General features: G+C 42.0%; 1 protein-coding gene across 1 annotated transcript in view; it reads right to left on the reverse strand.

Annotated features, from left to right (window-relative positions):
* The window catches only part of ROS1 (ROS proto-oncogene 1, receptor tyrosine kinase), a 105,761-nt gene that overhangs the window by 71,412 nt on the left and 10,946 nt on the right, over nt 1–23,403 (reverse strand). The window contains 11 exon segments of the mRNA XM_075064567.1: nt 719–900; nt 1,927–2,037; nt 2,975–3,187; nt 4,052–4,563; nt 5,430–5,527; nt 6,752–6,936; nt 8,649–8,771; nt 11,215–11,291; nt 12,075–12,276; nt 19,659–19,797; nt 21,037–21,185. Coding sequence (XP_074920668.1) covers nt 719–900; nt 1,927–2,037; nt 2,975–3,187; nt 4,052–4,563; nt 5,430–5,527; nt 6,752–6,936; nt 8,649–8,771; nt 11,215–11,291; nt 12,075–12,276; nt 19,659–19,797; nt 21,037–21,185 — 1,991 coding nt within the window.

The following is a 23,403-nucleotide window of genomic DNA, read 5'->3' on the forward strand; positions in this document are numbered from 1 at the left end:
ATGACCGACACGGCGGTAAGAAGGAACTGAGGAGTGGGCGGGCCGGCAGGGGTATATATTACCCGCTATGGCGGTGCCACTCTAGGGGTTGACCTGCCGGCCCGCTGGAGTTTCTAGGGTAAAAGTCTTCCGACGAACGTGCACGCGCGGCACGTACACCTACTGGAATGGATATGAGCAATCACTCGAAGAAGAACTTAGCACTACATTTTTAATGTAGACCCATTTTATACAACTGAAATGGCTAAGCAACTGATTTGTGGTGCACAGAGTGCATTTGCAGCTATTTGGGCACACAATATCAAAGTACTACATCAGAGATGACTTCTGAAAATCCACCCCTATACTTAACAAAACACCCACAATTTGCTATACAAGGTTATAGTACAAGGATAAATACAAATGAGATTCAGCTGGCAATCTTTAGCTGAGCACTACGACTATGAGACTATTGTCGGTATATTTTATTTGTATATTTTGCACCTGCAGTTCAGTATCCTGGCTTTAATTAATAACTACATTTCACCTCAAGCCCTTTCGTAACTGGAAAAGGAAATATCTCAATGGAAAGAAAGGTGTCATTGCTACAGGTTGATCTACTATAAAAGGAAAAGGTCAACAGCAGCTCAAGTGATAATAAACACTTTCCCAAATATTATTTAAATTATCTTTGTTATTCATTACTTTAGTTTATCCTCAGCGTAACACTCTTACATACCGTATTTGCTTTTCCAGCCCAGTACAAATACTGACCCAACCAATCAAAGGCCACTATCCTTGCTTTTTTGATGTCAGATATATGAAACTTTTCAATGGCACCAGCTCTTCTAGTCAGTGACCACATATGAACTTCCCCCGTTGAGTTGCTCCAGTAGAGAGTGTCATTATACCAGTCCATGTCTTGAAGCAAGAAAGAAGGATACTAGCAGCTATTTCTCAAATATGTCAATAAAACTACAATTTTTCAAGAACAATTAAAAATATCCAACCAACCAAGACCTTGTCTACATTACCGGCAGCATGCAAATACATGTAACTATATGCCACTGTAAAAGGCAGGATGCATCCACAGTATGGTGTGTAGCTACATGTGGCAGTGAAAGGCTCTGGCAGGGGAAGGCAGTGGGGAAAAGTCTGACGGCAGAGAGCTACCAGAGCCTTTCCCCACTGTCTTCCCCCCACCCACCCCCTGCCAGAGCCTCTCTCTGCCTTCCATTATGGTGTGGAAAGGCTTTGGCAGCAGGTGGGCAGCAGGACAGTACATTGCTGAAAATTGCAGTGTAGACAGAGAAGGCAGTGCTTGGGCATGTAGAGAGCTGTGTAAGGTATATACCCTGGGGTTCAGGTGTGTCTTTACTCTCTCAAGCAGTGCCTCACTGTCTACACTGCTATTTATACTCATGCTAGGGGTTGTGCAGTGTCTGTACTCTGTCTACACTTAGGGCACTGTGTATAAGATTGAAACAGGTCAAACCTCCTATAAATGCAAGAACAATGTACAAAGATCGATACAGTTCAGCTCTAAAACTCAACTGATAGGGAGATTGTCATCATGATCTATCTTATGTACAGCAATCACCTTACTACACTGACCTCATTTTCATGAGTGTAGCCCCACTGATTACAACAGCACTGCATTACTTTGTAACACTGGGGTTACACAGCTGTAGAGAGACACTCAGGGAACTTAATTCATCCCTAGTGTAACTCACATTCACGGCGTTTCACCAGAGATGAATTTGGCCCAGGGAGTGCAAGGAGTTCTGCTTCAAGACTCAGTTCAGTTCAAACTGTTTTACTGCACATTCAAAGTCTAGTCAGATGTGATCAAAGTTCTCGTCTTTCAGATCCTTTTATCCACTGTGGGGAGCTCTGATCAATGCAGACAGGTCCACTACAGGAACACTCAGCCTGAACAGTATTTACCTGAGACATTTCTTATATCAGGAGAGAAGAATAATCCTGGCCCAAAACTATCCAACGGCTGCTTCCAAAGTCCATTGTCCCCAACAGCCAAGATATAAGGTTCTTCTTCAACTGAGAAACAACGAACAAGTTGTAACTATGTATCATTCATAAGAACATAAGAACGGTCGTACCGGGCCAGACCAAAGGTCCATCCAGCCCAGTATCCTGTCTGTCGACAGTGGCCAATGTGGGTGCCCCAGAGGGAGTGAACCTAACAGGCAATGATCAAGTGATCTCTCTCCTGCCATCCATCTCCATCCTCTGACAAACAGAGGCTAGGACACCATTCCTTACCTATCCTGGCTAATAGCCATTTATGGACTTAACCACCATGAATTTATTCCTGTTCCAGCAACCAGTATCAGAGGCACATTGTGCCAAGGGTTGTACAAAAACATAGTAAGAACTAGCCTCTGCCCCTAGAAACAGTAAATCTAAATACACAAGAGAGACAAAGGCTGAGAAAAAAGAAGTATGTGACACCCATTTTTAGATGGGGAATGGAGGCACAGAGAGATGAAGTGCCTTGCCCAAAGCCCAAAATCTGTGGTGGAGCCACGAACCAATCCCAGACCTCCTGAGCTTCACTCCAGTGATTTAACCCTGAGCCCCTCCTTTCCTCTCCATACGTATTATTCTATGTAAGCTATGTTTAAATAAATATTTCAACAATGTACAGGTTAGAGCCATTGTACACATGCTTGCAAAGGGCCTTTTGCATTTCCCCAGTAAGCCACCCACTCCCATTCATTACATGGTGACGGGGATACTCAACTGTTTCCGACGGCGTGCCCATGCTTAACCACCTGCCACTGGTGGTCTTCAGATGTCAACCTTTGCACTGTCCCCAAGCACTTTAAAAGAAATCCCACCTGCTTGTGTCACTATGTGAAGAGTAGGCACAGCAGAGGATTGAACTCCTGGTGTTCGTCGGGTCTAGGCCTTGAAAGGTGGAGCGTATGCACAGGACAAGTTTCTCCTTACTGCTCAGTGAAGTAGTTCTTACCTTCTTTTAAAGTGGCACCCCTAAAAGACTCTGTCCAGGGTCCTTCCCCAGCAGGAGATAGAGCTCTCACTGACACCTGGTATGCTGTGGAATAGGTCAGCCCTTTCACTGTAAACCTAGTGTCACTGATATTGGAGACAATCCGATCTTCATCAGCACCATGTTGGGCTGATACCTTCACAATATAAGTCCAGTTCTGCCAGGCGGAAGGACCTGAAAGGGGCAGACAATCACATTATTGGACAAGAAACTATTTCAACAGAGGCCAGGAAGACTGCAGTTTTAGAGATCTATTTCAAAGCTGCCAATATCACAGATATCGGCCAGGAAGAAAATTAAAAACTAGCGCTGCTTTAGTCCCTGGCACCATGGTAGTACATCATGCCCTTCCCAACAACTTAACCGGGAGTGGCAGGCAGTCTCCACAGCACCAGCTGTGCTTCTAGCACTCGCGTGTGTGGTAGAGCTGATAGCAGATTTTGCCAACCAACAGCCACCATGTGTGACTCTCCATAGATGTGTGACAGTATTGTGAAAGTGGTAGTTAACACTGCAGTCATTACACTCCATGATTTAAGATGCATCCTTTTTTAAACCCTGCAGGACAGAAAGACTTTTAGTGACTTACACAATTAAGCCTCCATTAATTTGGCCAGGTGCATCCTTTATTTTATCAGTAAAACTTTGATTAAAATTTTGGCAGCTTTATCATAAATTATTGGGCCTGGTTTTTCTCTCACACCTGTTTCATATTGATGTTCACAGAGTTGTTCATAGAATACCAGAGTTGGAAGGGACCTCAGGAGGTCATCTAGTCCAACCCCTGCTCAAAGCAGGACCAATCCCCAGACAGATTTTTGTGCCAGATCCCTAAATGGCCCCCTCAAGGACTGAATTCACAACTCTGGGTTTAGCAGACCAATGTTCAAACCACTGAGCTATCCCTCCCCCAAGTAGATTTCAGTAGAGTCACTTCTGATTTATACCAGTGTTAGGGAAAGGAAAAATCAGGAAGATCTTTCCATTAAGTATACTGGAACATGGACTAGACCTTTAGGATGGAACAATAGAACTTACTGGTTCCAATAGTAGGTTGAGGTGGTCTCCAGCAAACCACAGCTTGGTCTGATCCAAACAGCACTGTGACAAGCTGAGGATGAGTTGGCAAAGGATAAGGCTGTGTTGCCGCACCATAAGAAAGCAAGTTGTTGTATCCAAAATAATCAGCCTGGGTAAAATCACAATCCACCAAAAATTCATTAAAGGCTTTGATCCCAGTTGGAGACAACTCCTCACTGAAAACTGCCCTGCCATCAGTGACAACGAAAGTATTGTTCTCATAAACAAAGCTCTCTATGTCTCTAAATGAAACTTGAGGTCGTAGGATGTTAAATTCTGAGCCATCCAGAAAACCAGACACAAAAGATTGATCAGTTTTGTTGAAGTAAATTAGTCTTTTGGACAGGAAGTTTATCACAAAATCTTGCAGAGCGTTGAGTCTTACAATCGGCAAAGCTTCAGGGACCTGACCAGGATAGACTGGGAGGCTTGCCCTATAAATTCCATCCTCCAGCAGATAGAAGACATACCTAACAATGGAACAAAACAGCCCACAGCGGTTATACCAGAGAACACAGTGTAGACGAGTCACTGATATTTTAGCGGTCTATTGGCTCAGAGACACACCTGTCCTTCTAAAAAAAATATAAGGAAATTCTTTTGGTTCATATTTATTTATATCCTATGAAAATTAAATGCAGGAAGCACAATTCCCAGCCATTGTAATATAAAACTACATTGATTTATACTGGCTGAGGGTCTGGCCCATGATTTATATAAGAAAAACTTAACAAAACTTGACAACAGTCAAGCTGGTGTGCTGAGCCTCTCATGCTGATCAATATTGCCTTCTTGTTTCCTTGTGTGCTCACTCTCCTCTGTTGGTAACCATCTGTTACCTCTTGTCTTATACTTAGATTATCAGCCTATTGGGGCAGGACTGTCTTTTGTTGTGTTTATACAGTGCCTAGCACAATGGGATCCTGATCCACAACTAGAGCTCCTAGGTGATAACAGTTATCAAATAATGATGATAAAAATAACGAAAAACGCACTCAAATAATCGAGCCAATGTTAGACGCAGACATTTAACATTCAAACAATTGTTTTTATGAAAGAATTCAATGTCTGTTTTTTAAAAACAAATAAAAATGCAATGCCTCCAAACACTTCACACATTGGAAAGACTTCAGACCCTGACTGAAACAAATCAAACATGGTGAGCAGTGAGCAAGCTGAAGAATAACAGAGGGGCAAGCTTGGCAGTCTGTACAACTGGGGCATAGGGGGCAGTTTCTTAAGAGGTTCGTGACTGGATAGCTAACCCAGTGAAGATGATTGCCGAAAAGATCAACAGCCCATCTGACACCAAGTCATCACAGGAGAAAAAACTTACCCATTATATGGATCAGCTACAATTTTCTTAGGGGAGGTAATGGAAGGAGAAGCGATCTCTTCAGCTACTGTGCAGTTCTCTAAATTACAGACCCATACCTAGACAATCAAAATAAAAAGAAAGGCTCTTATGTATCAGTAGCATGTTTACTGATGAGCAGCAACATGACCTGAGCATCCTACAGGGGAGAACAGAGACAGACAATAACCTAAGGCACTTCCAAGCACCTCTAAGCACCTACATTTCCAGTCATTCAATTACAAAGTTTGCTCACTATGCCAAGCCTTCTGTTAATGATTACCATGAAGGAACTGTCAATTCATTATCCACTTACCTCATGGTCTTCAAACTAGATGAAAACGAAGAAGCAGATTTTGGGTCCAGCCAAGCTATGCTTTGAGCAGGATCTGACAGGGGAGGGGAGGTTGTGGTTTACAACTACCTTTGTGCTGATCCTGCGAGCAGCCTGGGACCGGTTTGGCCTCATACCTTTTTTAACTTACATTAGCTGCAACAGACTCCTGCAGCCATTGTTTTAACCTAAGGCTACAAGAGTGCAGATATCTGTGGCCACATAAGCACCTTGGGCAATAAGTGGAGAGTGGAGTGGCATGGCACTGGCACAAGGAATCCCTGTTTATGGCAGCTTTCTCCCCCTTTGTCTCATATGCATGAAAGGAGCAAAGGAGCCAGACCAGGACCTCATTTCTAAAGTCATTAAAGTTTCAAAAGTGAAGAATTAAACGTGGGGTTGGCATCTATTTTTTCCTCTCAGGACAAAACAGCTGTGACCCTGCATCACCTTCATTAACACAAGAAAATATTGAGTACTTAAATATCTCTTATCACTTTCGAAGTGCATTCTAATCATTAACGAACTAATTCTCACAATACCCCTGCAAGGTACAGTAAGAAAGCACTGTACAGATGAGGAACTGAAATCTAAAGATTAAATGACTTGCCATCGAAGGCACGAGCCACAGGTGGAGACAGTGTCAGAAATGACATGGACAGTGTCAGAAATGACATGACTTTCTTTCACAAGGATAAAAATTAGCTAAGAAGCTGGAATTCTAGGATGTCAGTTTACTTTTAATGTGACCTGAGACGCCTGTAGACCACAGTAGAGGCAGTTATTACTATTTTGTACTATTTCTTTGACAAAAAAATTTTATTACATTAAAAATAAAAACATTATAATAGTCAACAGTACACCATACATCCCTAACATAATCCCTGAACTCTTTATTGCCATATGTAAAATAGGGCACACATTAGTAGTTCATAAGTATTAAGAAAATAATTAAGCTCCAGAGCCCAACCTTTTCATTCATGACAAAGTACATCCGCTGGTAAAGCCAGTCTACTGAGATTGATGTAATTTTCCCTGGGCCAGCATAAAAGAGCTTTAAGTCAGACACATCAGACATGCTGGCAGCTCCTTTTGCCCAGATAGAATTTCCCTCTGAGAAATAGACAACCTGCTGGTAAATATTCACAGAAATCCCTAGAAACAGCAAGACAACACACAGACACTATGTTAATATGAGAAACACATTTTGATTTTTCATTACTTTTAAAAAATAATGTCATAGAATGTGGTGGGCAGCTCTCAATCTGAAACCTTACATGACCTGAAAAAATATTAACATTTCTCTCCATTTCTAGTATTTATTCCCATGCTATACAATATTTCCCACAATCCTTGAAAGTGGCACGACTGTACACAATGGCCCTTAGAACCGATTCTACAGTGGGCACTGAAGAAAACCAATGAACATATTAGCTAAAAAGACAAATGAGTAGCTAGATCAATTAGACAAATTAGATCAATCGACACCAATTCACCCTACCAGGTGCCCAGAGATGCAATTTGCATCTTACCACATAAATCACAATTACTCTGCTCCAAGATGGGGGCTAATCCCCTGGCAGAGAACTACCAGTCTCTGCACCACCATGTGATGGGAGATTACTGTAGCCTGAAGTAGCTTTCATTTCTACCGGGTATAGCATTCCAAGGAGCCCTGTAGGCACCCTTGTCAGGATATGAGCCCAGATACCTGTCTAATGTCTCATGCCCAGATAAAGCACCATTGCACACACAGGGCGTTTCAGCTGTGTGCAGCTATAGACAATGTGGCTGCACTCTAAACAGTTACGCTACCATGCATGGACAAACCCATGATTACTTAACTCTTGGCTAACCTGCAGTGACGACGTAGCCATATGCTGCTGAGGCAGGAGGGGCTGAATCAGCACATTCTCCAGCTCCTCTGGTCACATCCTTTCCCCTGCACACTGACCATTTCTGGGGGGTGCTGGCCCCCTCATGTATTCCACCAGGTCAAGGTTGGTTGCAGCCATTTTTCTCTCCCTCTATCTTTACACACTCCTAAAGGACATTATTCTGCCAGAAACCAGAACAAACCAGGAGTGAAACTGGTCCAGTATGTCAACATCCCTGAGAGCATACTCCCCTCTACTGTCTTCCTTTCTGGTTATGGCCCAGTGAACATCAGAAACTTCAGAGATTTCATTTGCAAATGCACAACAACATCTTCAGCTGTTGAGCCGTACCTAATCCTGACCATTGTGAGACCTCTCTCTCTCCTGGTTCCTCCTTCTTCACTGAGCCCCTCAACTGCCCAACAAGCTTGCCACCCATAGCAAACCTCCCTCCACAGTGCCCTAAATCTCACCCACCAGATTTTTTTTTGTTTGTTTCTCTTTCCACAATTTCATTCAACAGATTCCTGGTGCCCCTTGAACTCCTTCAATACCATATGATTGGTATCTAAAATAATTTCAAATGGCTGTGTAAAAGAGTTTGAGATCACCCACATAGCTACAAAGAGGAGACTGCAGCTGCATGGAGGAGTGAAGATCTTGTAGTTATAAGGCATGAGATTGGGATTCAAGAGATCTTACTTCAGTTAAGGTTCCACCAAAGATTCTTGGGTGACCTTGGGAAAATCACTTAATCTCCCAAAGATAACATTTTCAAAAGCACCCAAGTGAGTCTGGATTTAGTTCTACTGACTTGCAATGAGACTTATGCTCCTAAGTGCCCGAGTCACTTTTGATAGGCTCTTTTGATAACTCTGCACTGTGTCTCAGACAACTTTCTTACCTCACACTGGTGTTTGGGAGGCACTTGCATAATGCAGTAGTGGGAGCTGTATCAGTATGGTGGAGAGAGAAAGAGAAAGAACTAACCTGTAATACTGTGGTGTATGACATCATTCTGAAGGCATTGTGCGACTTCCAAGAAAGATTCCATGGATCTCTTTCTTAGAGATTGGTTTCTGGCTAGAAAGAGCCATTTCACTTTTTCCTTAACTGACAATTAAAAAGACAATTTTAAAATTAAGCTAGAAAACAAATGAAAAGCAGAGGGCAATTTTCCTAACTTGCACATTGTTAATCCGCAATCCACCATTTGTATGCCCACACACATCCACAGACACAAGGCTGTCCACCACCACATCCAGCAAAACATAATTCCTGAGTTCTGTAATGATATGCAAAACTACTAAGGCTAAACAACTTTTGCAAAATATATACTTTCCTGTTACACAGCTTCACTAAAACTAACCCTGTGCTGTTGTAGCTGTGTGGGTCCCAGAATATGAAAGAGACTAGGTAGTGAGGTAATATCTTTTATTGGATCAACCTCTGTTGGTGGAAGGAACAAGCTTTTGAGCTTCACAAAGACTTTCCTCGAGTCTGGAAAAATTGCCTGCTAACCCTTAACCGCCCTCTTCATTTTAAGTGGTCTCGTACAGCATGTGTGGACCTCTTATACTTAACAATCTATCTCAGCTTGTATTCACTGTGTAGATTCTGGTCACCTTCTCCAGACCTGAGAAAGAACTACAGAAAGCTCAAAAGCTTGTCCTTTCCACCAACATAAGCTGGTCCAATAAAAGATATTACCTCCCCCACTTTGCCTCTCTTAAAACTAAACCTGTTAAATAAATGGAAAAAGTGCATTTAATATATTTCTCCCTGGGAATAAATTAATATTTGTAAACTATCTTAAGAGGCTCACATAAATAGCTGGATATAATGTATTGTTTTTTTGTATAATGAAATGCCATTAGTGGAAAAAAAGAACAAAGGAAGAGAAATAGCAAAAAAAAGGATATGATCTGATGTTGTTTTGCATGAGATCATTCCAGAATTTTTTACTTGAAAGTCTAACGTGAAATTTGTTTGTGACACTTCGCCAGAAATGGTTAAGCATCCTGTTGGATAAATTCAATTCTTAAAGACATATTGGTAGATAATGTTTGTGTTTTTGTGTATTTACATATATAATGATAGTGGTTAACAATGTAATCAAACAGTCCCTGTTTATGCTGTATTCTGTTAATTCAGAAATCAAAAGGACATCTTAACATTTAAATTAACTGTAAACATAGGATATCACTGTACAGTATTCATCTCTTTTTTAAATGTATAGCAAATCACCTGAGAATGATGGAAAACTGGCAACTGCCTCATGTTAATCCATATAAATAATTACCGGTGATGCTTAGGAAATGGATCCACTTCAAAGTCCCTATGAGTGCCTATTGTTCACTTAAGTACTGTCACAAGAAGCCTGAAACTGTATATAAGACCCTTGGGCCTGATATTGTCACCTCAATCTGCTTGAGGCTTCATGCAGGTGAAGCTCAAGCCATAGGGCTGAGATCCCAATTCTAACTGGACCACTCTGAATATAAATATTGGGCTATAACCTATGAACTAATGCTTTGCAACTACAAAGCTCACTATCTCTGCTGTGAATCTGAACCTCAAGAATTGTACTCATGTCTGTATATGTACTGATCTTTTAACCAATACTCTCTCTCTTTTTTAATAAATGTTAGTTTAGTTAATAAGAATTAGCTGTAAACATGTATTTGGGTAAGATCTGCAATATTCATTAACCTGGGAGGTAATGTGTCCGATCCTTTGGGATTGGTAGAACTTTTTTATATGATGAATAAGATTTTCAGTAACCGTCGTCATATTTGACTTGGGTGTCCAGGTGGAGGCCTGAGGCTGGGTTACTTTAATGAAACTCTGTTTTTGGCTTCTGGGTAACCAGTGAGGTATTACAGAAGCTGTTTTGTGCTGCATTGGTAAATCTAAGTATTGGAATAGCCATTAGATTTGGGGATTGTCTGCCCGATTTTTTGCAGTTCACCCTAATTGAGTGACCTTAGTTGGCTCCCTGTGGTCTCGGTCACAGTGTTAGTATTAACATGTAAAAAGCAACAAAGAGTCCTGTGGCACCTTATAGACTAACAGACAAATTGGAGCATAAGCTTTCGTGGCTCATGCTCCAATTCGTCTGTTAGTCTACAAGGTGCCACAGGACTCTTTGTTGCTCTTTACAGATCCAGACTAACACGGCTACCCCTTGAATATTAACATGAGTTCTGCAAATGCTGTCACTGATATCACGTTCCAGAAGATGAAAGCATCTTCTGTCAAACAATCATTCACACCCATTTGATACTGGTTCACCTTTTTTGTCACTTGAACCAGCCTGAGTTATTGTGCCCAACAACCAACCTGTTGTTGTTACTATGTTTATTATGGTAGCGCCTAGAGACCAACCAAGAACAGAGCTCCATTGTATAGGTGCCGTACAAACTCAGAGTAGAAGACAGCCACTTTCCCAAAGAGCGTACAGTCTAACTATCATTCTATTCTGCTGTATACCCCATAATTGAGGTGAACCAGAATTAATTACCAGGAAACTATAAGAAATAGGTTGCATGTGTACCTGTGGGTTCTGGAGTAGTGATATTAGCTTCTGCGGGTGGCCCATCACCAACCTCATTTACTGCTACGATGGTAAACCTATAGTAAATCAAAGAGAGATTTTATGGAACTTTATAAATGCCTGAAAAAATGCCTTCTGAAGAAGAACAATTGAGTCTCACGTGCTTATCATGTTTCTCCTTCAGTGAAGAAAGCTGTTTAAATAAAGTCATTCAGGGACAAATTCTAATAAAAATACAATCACATGAAGAGTTGAACTCACTAGCTTTGCAAGATAAGGTAACACAACCTAATAAATTACATACCTACATGCTGCCCTCAGAGTTATGCAGGCAACTCAGTTTCATCTCAAGGGAAGATCTATAGTCACCTTTGAGAACAGAATGTGGCCATTTGGAGTTTAGTTAAACTGAAGGGAAATTTACAAACGCTAAATTAGTTAGAAGAGGGCTCCCCTATAATTCTCTGAACACAACAGAAATGTGCACCACAAAGGGAAAAAATAAAAATATAAAAGTTACTGAATTCAAAATTCCACATTCTGGCACTGCATCAGATTCTCACCCCACTCCCCAGAGTGATTTGCTTTTGCCTAAATTCTGATCTCAATGATACATGAGGAAATCTAAAACAACTCCATCAATTTAAATTGAGATATGCCAATTTTCACAACAGCACAACTGAGAGGAGAATTTTGCCCACTGATTCTGCAAAAGCAGTGTTAACGTGCACTCTGTTCTGCCAGTCAGAACCACCCTCACCCCACGTACACACACACATCTCTGGATTGTAGGAACTATACTGCCTGCTTTATGACACTAAGGGCACACACTGTCCAGCTGATCACCTTTTTTTTTGTACCTGTAAGTGGTGTTAGGAAAGGTGGAGTAGAACTGGAAAGTTTGACCTCTGGACGCAGTGCGCAGTTCCTGCTTTTCACTGGTTAACAGTAAATTATATCCAACAATCAATCCACTAGGGAAAAGTGGTGGAGACCAACTAATTTCCACGGTGTCAGGCCCCGAACTTTGAATATCTTTAATGATAGGAGCTGTAACAGGAACTGCAAAAGACAGAAATCACTGGCTGTAGACTTGGTTTTTCAGATGTGATTTTTGGCAGATGTCTGGGAGAGGATGAGGAGGAGATGAGAAATCTTCTCTGTTTAATTGGAAAAACATATGAATAGGTTTATCAATCCCACATTCCTCTTGGCAGTACCATGCACTCCTGGGTCACAGTGTTTATCATATGCCAAAGGAGGAAAATTTTGTGTAAGCCTTTATTGTTTTGTCACCACATCACCTGAAGCCATGGGTCAAAATCCATCATTCTGAGGTAGACAAATTAGAACCACATAATTTTATGTGTGGGGGCTTCACAGGGGACATTAAAAACTAAGGGGCTATCTGCTGTGAGCAGTTACTATACATCTTGTGATACATGTTCTTACAAAAAGTATGTCCTTAGCCAAAATTCCCCTCCCACTCCATTGTACAAAGTGCTGTGCACCCATTTGGTTGTCGTCCTACCTCCAGAATGTAGCCTACATCTGAGGCTAATTTTCTATAGTGCTGTGTAAGGAGTCGCCCTGGCTCCCCATCGCACCTGAGGGGAACGAGCCAGAGTAGGCACCTCCATGGGCGGGGCCACTACCTCCTGTACCCACCCCCCAGAAGTCAAGGGGCGGGACAGGAAGTATAAGAGCCAGGCCTCAGAGCTCAGTTGAGCGCCGATCGCCGAGGAGGACAGACGCGGAGGCCCGAGCTTCTGCTCGGCCCAGCCTACCTCAGGCCCACTACCCCGAGGAGCGCTGGCCGGAGCTGCCACGAGCCCACTACCCAGAGGAGCGCTGGCCGGAGCTGCCACGGGCCCACTATCCAGAGAAGCATTGGCCGGACCTGTCCCGCGCCAGGTACCCCGAGGACCCCCAGCCGCAACGACCCTGTGCCGGCTATCCGGAGGAGCCACCGGACCCTACTGCCTCCCCGGTTTCCGAGGAGCCCATGGTCTGGGACCTGCCAACGAACGCCGAGGAAGGACAGGTACCGGGAGAAGGGGGGATTGGAAGTAGCCCGGGGGCGGCTGACTACAGTCAGGCCGCAGAGGGCCCCGAGCCTATGGTCGTCTGTATCGGCCACGGTCCCTACTGATCCCGCAGGCAGTGTGTTTCGGTCCGGATCCCACTGACCGCCTTAGCGGCGACCGCTGCTACCAGGGCCCCGGGCTGGAACGCAGAGGAGTGGGTGGGCCTGCGTTCCCCGTGCCACCCGTAACCGGGTGCAGTATCCCCCTTCACCCGACGCTACGCTGTGTTGGCTTCTCTACCCTGCCCCAAAAGGGCCAGACCCTTAACTATTGTTGCTCTGCCCTGCCCCAAAGGGCAGAGCCCCTTAAACTATTATTGCTCTGCCCTGCCCAAAGGGCCAGAGCCCTCTGAACTATTTGTTGCTCTGCCCTGCCCCAAAGGGCCAGAGCCTCTGAACTATTATTGCTCTGCCCTGGCCCAAAGGGCAGAGCCCCCCTGACTGTTTGTTGCCCTGCCCTGCCTGAGGGCTTGGGCCATAGACTCTGTGTTGCTCAGCCTAGTGAGCCTGACTGTGTGCTGCCCCGCCCTACCTGAAGGCTTGGGGCCATAGACTCTGTTTGCTCAGCCTCCAGCTGAGCCTCACTGTGTCTCCCACCCTGCCTGAGGCTTGGGGCCATCTGCTCTGTTTGCTCCGCCCAGCTGGGCCTGACTGTTTGCAGCCTGCCCTGTCTAAGGGCCAGGCCGAGAGACTTTTGTTTACACAGCCCCACAACTACGGAGCGGAGCGTGAGCCGTCGATCGCCGCGCCGGAGTTGCCCTGGCTCCCCGTCACACCTGAGGAACGGGCCCCGAACGTACCGCGCTTCATGCTGCCTTTAGTTCTGGAAGCATTTACCCAGTTCCTTCAGCATGAGAGGCGCTATATAAATGTAAATTCATTATACTCAATGTCTAAACTTTTAGAAACTTAGCCACTTAAACACTAAATCTTTTGAGGTTCAGCACAATCTAACTTAAATATAATCTAATGATTTACATAATAGGTTCACAACCAGCGCAATAACAAGTGAATGCAAACAAAAGGAACTTGAACAAAGATTCTTTTTATGCCTCAAACAAAGAGTTTGCACTAACACTTATATAGTTGCTTAAGGATCTACCCTTATCCAAAGCCCAGAGAATGAATGGAAAGACTCTGTCATAAAAGATAGCTAAGGTTAGTGTTTCTTTTACCTGTAAAGGGTTAACAAAAGGGAACCACACACCTGACCAGAGGACAATCAGAAAAACTGGATTTTTCAAAGTCAGGGAGGAATTTTTGGGGGTCCGAGTCTTTTTGTCTGCTCTCGGCTATGAGAGGTTTCTTTCTATCTTCAAGCTTCTAATCTTCAGTTTCAAAGTTGTGAGTACAAAGGTAGCAAAACAATAGGCTTAATGTTTTGTTTTGTATTTACAGTGTGTAGTTTGCTGGATCGTTAAATTGTATCTCTTTTTAAATAAGTCTGTTTATTCATATTTTTCTTTAAGAATAGCCCTGTGTATTGTCAACTTAATGCAAGAATCATATGTTCTCATGTGTTTTCTTTCTTTTTATATAAAGCTTTCTTTTAGACTTGTTTGAGTTTTTCTCTCTGGGTAGGCAAGAACGAAGGAGGGGATTCTTTGTGTTAGATCTACGGAGGGTAAGCTCTGCAGCACCAGGGAATTGTGGGAGGGGAAGAGATAGAATCATTTCTGTTTCCTTGTATTTGGGGTTTGTCTCTTTGGAATAGAGGGACATGCTTCTTGGAATTGTGATGTAAAGAGATTGCATCAGTAACTCTCAGGTTAGCCCAGAGAGGAAAGTCTGGTGGAGAGAGAGGGGAAGGGAAGTGGTTATTCCTCCTTGTGGTAAGACTCAGGGATCTGAGTCTTGGGGTTCCCCAGGGAAGGGTTTGGGGAGACCAGAGGGAGCAAAACCCTGGAATTTTTGGCTGGTGGCAGCGAGATAAAATCTGAGCTGGTAATTAAGCTTTGAGGGGTTCATGCAGGCACCCAGATTTCTGGATGCTAAGGTCCAGATTTGGGAAGGCTTATGATAGACTCACATTGATTTCAATGAGCTTTGAAGCCTAAAGCCTAAAACAAGTACTATTTCTCCTTTCCCATACTGAACACGAATATCAGTTTCTGCAAAGGGGAGCACAGATTGGCGTTCATGTCACACTCCCCGTTAGTACCCAGCCCAAGCCAGGGAAGCTAATAATCCAACCAGCAGACCAAATCCTGGTCATGTGCCACCTGAAACACATTGTGCATATGCTAGGAAGAAGATTTCTGCAAATACGGGGAACTTTAAATCTCCAGTGACTTCCAGTGTTACCACAGGATGAGATTTAACATGCAATTAGATGTGAGTTGAAAAAGTAACAAAGTGTATCTTCACTATGTCTTATTCATATATATAAGCATATTTCCTATCAATGCGAAGCAGGTTCTACATCACCACCTGAAGGAGAGCTCATATCCTGAAGCTGGTTCTATCTGAATGCTCCAGTTAGTGCGTCATTTCTTATCTCCATTTTATGACAAACTGATAAAGTAGCTATTAAGTCAAATGGTTACTTAAAGCCAAATTGCAAGCAAATATTGTGAAATTTGCCTAAACTAATATTTCTTCTTTCCATAGCAAGAATGTTACTAAATTGATAGTTTCCTCCTGCCCTGGTGTGCTGAACCTCACCTAAAAGTCACTGTGGATTTGTTTGGTGGTGGGTACAATATATTTTGTACCAATTTTTTTCTTGTTATATATTCCTTGGATATACATGATAATATTCAGAGGTAAAAGAGACTTGGCATTTTCCCTATGTGTCCCTACAAGGGCAAGAAGATGTGTTTAAAAATGTTATCACTGTCAATACGAAAGCCCAAAAAAGTCCTTTGGAAATGGACTGAAAAATTACATTTGAGAACAAAGACACATGAATTTCACTCTGCAATGGTCACATGCCACAGAAGCTCACCATGCAAACAGGTGGAAATATAATTGTGTAAGAGATATGATAGTTCTGAATGCACAATGCACTCACCCCATGAGGCAGTTGTTAACATCTAGAGCAAAAATGGTGAGACACATTAGCAGCATGTGACTCTCTAAACTGGCATACAAAAGAATCAAGAGCACTTCTTAAAGGTTAGAAAATATATATACAATATCTATTCCCTCTTCTGCCCACAGCCCTTTCATTTAAAAAGGAATGTTGTAAGTATACGTGATTAAAGCTACATGTGTGGAGAGATTTGCATTTTTTCAGATAGGTTTAGCCCATTCCTACTCATGTAGCTTTTCCTCTTTTTCTTTCAACTTTACTGTTGTAATTTTAAAACTCTCTAAACACCTGAAAATAAATGTTTAAAATGGAAACCATTCAGAGGGTCATTAGTGACACTTTGAGTCAAACAAACGGATTATGAATCATCTTTGTCTCACTACTGCAGAGAAATGTAAGACTATCGTGCTTTTTCCATTCCGTTGCTGCAGTTAAACACATTTTAACCTGAACAAACTTTAGAAATGCAAACTAGCCCATCAAGGCCAAAAGTTTCAGCCATCAGTTTTGTGTCTACAAAAATAATCATCAAAGCATTTGCACTCATAAAGCTGCATGAACACAGATCAGGTAACTGAGCACCCAATGACCCAATCTGCCTTCATAATTTTGAAGAAGCAAACATTTCCATATGCCTTTTTGTAGGAATCATAACCGAAAATTCAGCCCAAACTCTTTCAGATTAAGCTAAAGATTCTTTAGTAATATTACCTAGCAGTCTGCAATTTTGCAACATATAATGAACATATGCTTCTGAAAGGGATAGATAAGACAGAAAACATCATAATTCCACTATATCAATCCATGGTGCGCTCACCCCTTGAATATTGCATGCAGGTCTGGTCACTCTGTCTCAAAAAAGATATATTAATATTGGTACAGAGGTTCAGAGAAGGGCAAAGAAAATGATTAGGGATATGGAACAGCATCCATATGAGGAAAGATTAAAAAGACTGAGACTCTTTATCTTAAACCAGAGATGATTAAGGGGTCTGCAAAATTATGAATGGAGTGGAGAAAGTGAATAGGGAAATGAAATTTATCCCTTCACATAATACAAGAACTGGGGGTCACCCATGAATCATAGAAATATAGGACTCGAAGGGACCTCGATAGGTCATGTAGTCCAGTCCCCTGCACTGAGGTAGAACTAAATATAATCTAGACAATCCCAGACAAGTATTTGCATAACTTCTTCTTAAAAACTCCTATGATGGAGATTCCACAACCTCCCTAAGTAATTTGTTCCAGTGCTTAAACACCCTATAGTTAGTAAGTTTTTCCTAATGTCTACTCTAAATCTCTCTTGCTGCAATTTAAAGCCCCTTACTTCTTGTCCTGTCCTCAGTGGATAAGGAGAACAATTTATTGCTCTCTCCTTTATAACAATATTTTACATACTTGAGGACTGTTACCATGTCCCCCCTCAGTCTTTTCTTCTCCAAACTAAAGAAACCCAATTCTTTCCATTTTTCCTCATAGATCATGTTTTCTAGACCATTAATCATTTTTGTTGCTCTCCTTTGAGCTTTCTCCAATTTGTCCACATCTTTCCTGAAATGTGGTGCCCAGAACTGGACACAGTACTCCAGTTGAGGCTTAACAGTTCTGAATCAACTGGAAGAATTAATTTACATGTCTTGCTTACAACACTCTTGTTAATATATCCCAGAACGATGTTTGTTTGTTTGTTTGTTTTTTGTGCAAGAGTATTATATTGGTGACTCATATTTTGTTTGTGATCCACTACGACCCCAAGATCAGTTTCTGCAGTACTCCTTCCTAGGAAGTCTTTCCCCATTTTGTATTTGTGCAATTGATTATCCCTTCCTAAGTGAAATACTTTGCATTTCCCTTCTTGAATTTCATTCTTTTTATTTCAGACCATTTCTCCAGTTTGTCCAGATCATTTTTAATTCCAATACTGTCCTCCAAAGTGGTATCCCAGCATGGTATCATCGACAAATTTTATAAGTGTACTCTCTGTGACATTATCCAAATAATTTACGAAGATATTAAATAGAAATGGACCAGGGACAGATCAGGGGTACTGGAACATTGTGTACAGTGAGGGTACTGAGAGCCATTGAACCAAACTGTAATCCCTGTATATGATGGAAATCACTTCAAGCCAGAGGGTGCGGGAGCACCACCAGCACCCTTATTTCAAGAACCTATGGGACAGAGCTCTGTGGGACCCCGCTTGATATGCCCTTCCAGCTTGACTGAGAACCTTTGACAACTATTTTCCGAGTATAGTTTTCCAACCAGTTGTTTACCAGTTCACAGTTGGTTCGTCTAGGCTGTATTTCCTTAGTTTGCTTATGAGAAGGTCATGTGAGACAGTATCAAAAGCCTCTCTAAAAATCAAGATTTATCACATCCACTGATTCCCCCTATCCACAAGACTTGTAACCCTATCAAAGAAGGATATCAGGTTGGTTTGGTATGATTTGTTCTTGATAAATACCTGTTGACTGTTATTTATCACCTTATTATCTTCTAGGTGCTTACAAACTGATTGGTTATTTGCTCCATTTTCTTTCTGGGTACCCAAGTTAAGATGACTGCTCTATAAATCCCTGGGTTGTCCTTATTCCTCTTTTTATAGATAGGTACTATATTTGCCCTTTTCCAGACCTCTGGGATCTCTTCCATCCTCCATGAGTTCTCACCCAGTTCCTTAAGCGTTTTAGGATGTATTTTGTTGGGCCCTGCCAACTTAAAGACATCTAATTTGTCTAAGTAAGTCTTATCTTGTTCTTCCCCTATTTTAGCCTCAGATCCCACACTATTTACATTGATGTTCATCGTCCAATCACTGCTAACCTTTCTAGTGAAAACTGAAACAAAAAAGGCATTTATCATGTCAGCCATTTCTCCGGTTTCTTCTGCTATTGAAATTAATAGGCAGCAGATTTAAAACAAACAAAAGAAGTACTGCTTCACACAACTCATCCACATGGGATGTTGTGAAGGGCAAGAGTATGACTTAAATAAGACATAGATAAGTTCGTGAAGGATAGGTCCATCAACGGCCAATAGCCAAGATGGTCAGGGACAAAGCCCCATACTCTGAGTGTCTCTAAACCTCCCACTGCCAGAAACTGGGAGTGGATGACAGGAGATGAATCAGTCAAAACTACCTTGTTCTGTTCATTCCCCCTGAAGCATCTGGCACTGGCCATTGTCAGAAACTGGATACAGAATGGCTGTTCTTATGAAAGTCAATGATGAGTAGTTTTCTGCTTTAGAATCATGACATCAAAAGAAACTAAAGCTTTTTAGCACTGCTCTTGAAGCTGTGACCAACAGTGTAATTACCTCCAAATGCATGAGTCCGGTAACTGGGACTAGACGGAGAATAGAGCTGCATCTGAGATGTGATGATCCAAACTACTCGAAACACATATTCTGTGAAGGCTTGAAGGTTACTCACTGTATACGAATGCTCAGATACTACCTAGATCAATACACATACATATAATCATTAACACTGTTCCTCTAGCTGGAGTTACCATGTAGGATCTCAGTCAAGCCTGATATGACAACATAAAACAATATGTACATATTAGGATGTCACAGACCTAATTCCAAGAATCTCTTATAAAGCAGAACAAGTTCTAGATCAGGGGTAGGCAACCTGCGGCACGCGAGCTGATTTTCAGTGGCACTCACACTGCCCAGGTCCTGGCCACTGGTCCAGGGGACTCTGCATTTTGATTTAATTTTAAATGAAGCTTCTTAAACAATTTAAAAACCTTATTTACTTTACACACAACAATAGTTTAGTTATATATTATAGACTTATAGAAAGAGACCTTCCAAAAACATTAAAATGTATTACTGGCACGCAAAACCTTAAATTAGAGTGAATAAATGAAAACTTGGCAGAGCACTTCTGAAAGGTTGCCAACCCCTGTTCTAGATAATTCATTTCCCTTAAACATTATGTACTGATTCCTCCTTTAACACTTTCTTCAAAACCCACTGCCAAATCTCATCAAATATTGGATGGATGGATGGAAAACAATATTAGGAAGATACGACATTGGCCTGGAAGAAATCTTCTGGGTCAGATCAAATCCCCTGCTACCACAAGCAACCCAACATATAATCCTGCTCCTAAATTTATCAAGCTTCATCTTAAAACTAGTTAGGTTGTTTGCCCCCACTATGCCTATTGTTCCAGAACCTCACTTCTCTGATAGTTACAAACCTTCTAATTTCCAGCCTGAATTAATTAATTAATGCAAAGAATATTCTAATTTTAAGCAAATAAATAGCTAAAACAGTAAAATATTAAATATATTAACACCAGTAAATTTTAAATTGTTGTCACTCACCCACAGGCTTCTGGGTACCTAACAAATAACTTAAACTTAACATAATAGTCATTTTACCCAAATAAATCCAAGAAAAAAAACAAAAAACATCCCCAACAATCCACCACCAACATAAAAAAAAATACACAAAGAATCCCCAAATGCTTTACAATCTTAACAAATTATACACAAGAATCATGTCACTCAAATTTAGCCACTTCTGGTGTGAAATTTGCTAACTCTTTTATAGATCACAAGAATAATAGAGGATAGGTGAGGAGAGGAAGTGAAGAACATCTTTCCATCTTTACAAGACTGGATTGTAAATTAGACTAGGTTGTTTTATTAAAAGATGAATTTATTTTGTCCTCCCTTACCTCAGCATACCTCCAGTCTCCAGGGAGCTGATTATACTTCCACTGAATAATATATGTCACCCCAGAGATATTAGCCGACTTCCATCTCAATGTCACATTGTGGCTTCCAATAGTAGATGCAAATGGTGCTGCAGGTGTATTCAAATAATCTGAGTGTGGAAACCAATAAAACACAAACAAGGCTTAAATCATTAATCCTCTCCCTGGGGTATTCTGTGGCAGCTTCTGGGCAGTAGGAGAATGCAGCAGCATTCTCTGAAGGACTGATGTTACGCTGGAATATACTTTGGTGGTGATACACCTAGTACACTGGGGAAAAGTAAAGTGCATCTTGCCCCAGGGACCTGGCACAGTCAGCAGTTGTGAAGCTGATAAAAACATGGAAAACATGCATATCAGGAAAAAAGTTACAGAATGAACCATAGTAATGTTATAAGACAATTGATACTTTAATATTAACTGGCCAAACTCATCACTGGTGTAAGTGGGTGCAGCTATACTGAAGTGAATGGACATATACCCATTTGTGTTAGTGGTGAATCTGGCCTATTATGTTGAATTATATCCCTTAAATGGAAGCTTTGGGAGATCTGTCCATTTCTTTACTGTCCTCAAGTCCTTCTCCACTCAGTGACTAGTAAAACATTGAAGGGAAACTCCTTCCATCAAAACACTTAAAGTATGTGCTTAAGGTTAAGCTCATGTGCAGTCATGTACCTGCTTCAATGGGATTACTCGGGTGCTCAAAGTTAAATACATGCTTTAAAATACTGGTCCCCAAACCAGCAAAGCACTAAAGCATGTGTTTAATTTTAAGCGCATGCATAGTCCCAGTGACGTTGTCATGGTACAATAACCCACTCTGAACATTAGCATCCAAAAGATGGGGTACCAGCATGAATTCCTCTAAGCTTAATCAGCAGCTTAGAACCTGTAGCGCTGCCACCATCCAGGAATTCCAGTGCCTGGTACACTCTGGTCCCCCCAAAAACTTGCCTGGGGACCCCAGAGAAGAGATAATAGGCTTATGACACTGCGAACCAAGGTTGTCTCCTACAACATTTCTTCTCACTGAGGTTCTCACTGCTCACAAACAAACCAAATCTAAATGGCATCCCCTCTTGTCGGTTCTTCAACTACTGGTGAAGAAATCCATCCCATCACAATGCAGAAAATCTGACCCTATATTTCTTGCAAGCACTTGTCCTCCAGTCTATATCTGGGAAGTTGAAGTCTCCCATGATCAACATTTCCCTTAGTATTTACTTCATTAAAACATTAGAGGTCTCTATCCATATCCAAATCTGATCCGGCGGTCTGTAGCACCCCAAGCACTATCTCAGGGGAGCTCTAGTAGCTTCTTTCCCAGTGTGATTTTGCCCAGACAGACTCTGTCTTATCATTCCATCACTTTAATTCTTTACTCATCATTGATGTACATGCTACTCCACCACCTTTGCCTTTCTTTCTGTCTTCCTAAACAGCACTAGCCTCAATACCTGTACTCCAGTCATGACTACTATCCACCATGTTTCTGTTATCCCTATAATATCCGGTTTCACTTCCGACCAATAGCTCCAGTTCCCATCTTGTTACCTAGGCTCCTCGCATTAGTGTACAGACATTTAATTTTGGCGTTTGGCGTCACTGACATTCTTACCCTGTTATACACAGACATTCTACCACAGTACACCTGTTAGTCTGGTATCTACACGTCCTTCCTCCTTATGTCCATTCTTTGGTCCACGACTGTATCCCCTCCTACTTCGTTTACTTCCCTTTCAAGTTAAATTCCGGCGCGGAGATCTCTGGACATCTCCAACCATCTCCCCCAATTCCTAGTTTAAGCTCTCTCAATCAGTTGGGCGAGCTCCATCCTAGAAGTCTATTTCCCTCCTTACTCAGGTGAAGTCCATCCGAGAGAACGTCTTCTGTCCTAATGCTCCCAATGACCGTACATCAAAGCCCTCCTTATAGCACCACTGCTGAGCTATCTGTTGATCTCCATAATCTTGTCACACTGTGTCGCCCTTCTCTAGGAACTGGCAGAATCCACTGAAGATCACCTGAGCCTCGATTTCCTTAAGCGTCTTCCCAACCTGGCATAGTCTCCTTGATACAGTCCAGCGAGTATCTAGCCGATCATTCGTTCCCGCATGAGGACAATCAACGGATTCTTTCCTGCTCCGGCTAGGATCTTTTCAGCTCAGGTCACATCCTGTATCTTAGCACCGGCAGACAGCACACCCTTCTGTTCTCCGATCAGGTCTAGTTACAGGCCTGTCTACTTTCTCAGTAAGGATCTCCATCACGTAGACTGCCTTTCTGGTGACAGTGTGATTCCCTGGTCTCTCCCCTTGCCACCCA

The sequence above is a fragment of the Chelonoidis abingdonii genome, chromosome 3, assembly GCF_003597395.2.
Source record: "Chelonoidis abingdonii isolate Lonesome George chromosome 3, CheloAbing_2.0, whole genome shotgun sequence".
NCBI lineage: Eukaryota > Metazoa > Chordata > Testudines > Testudinidae > Chelonoidis > Chelonoidis abingdonii.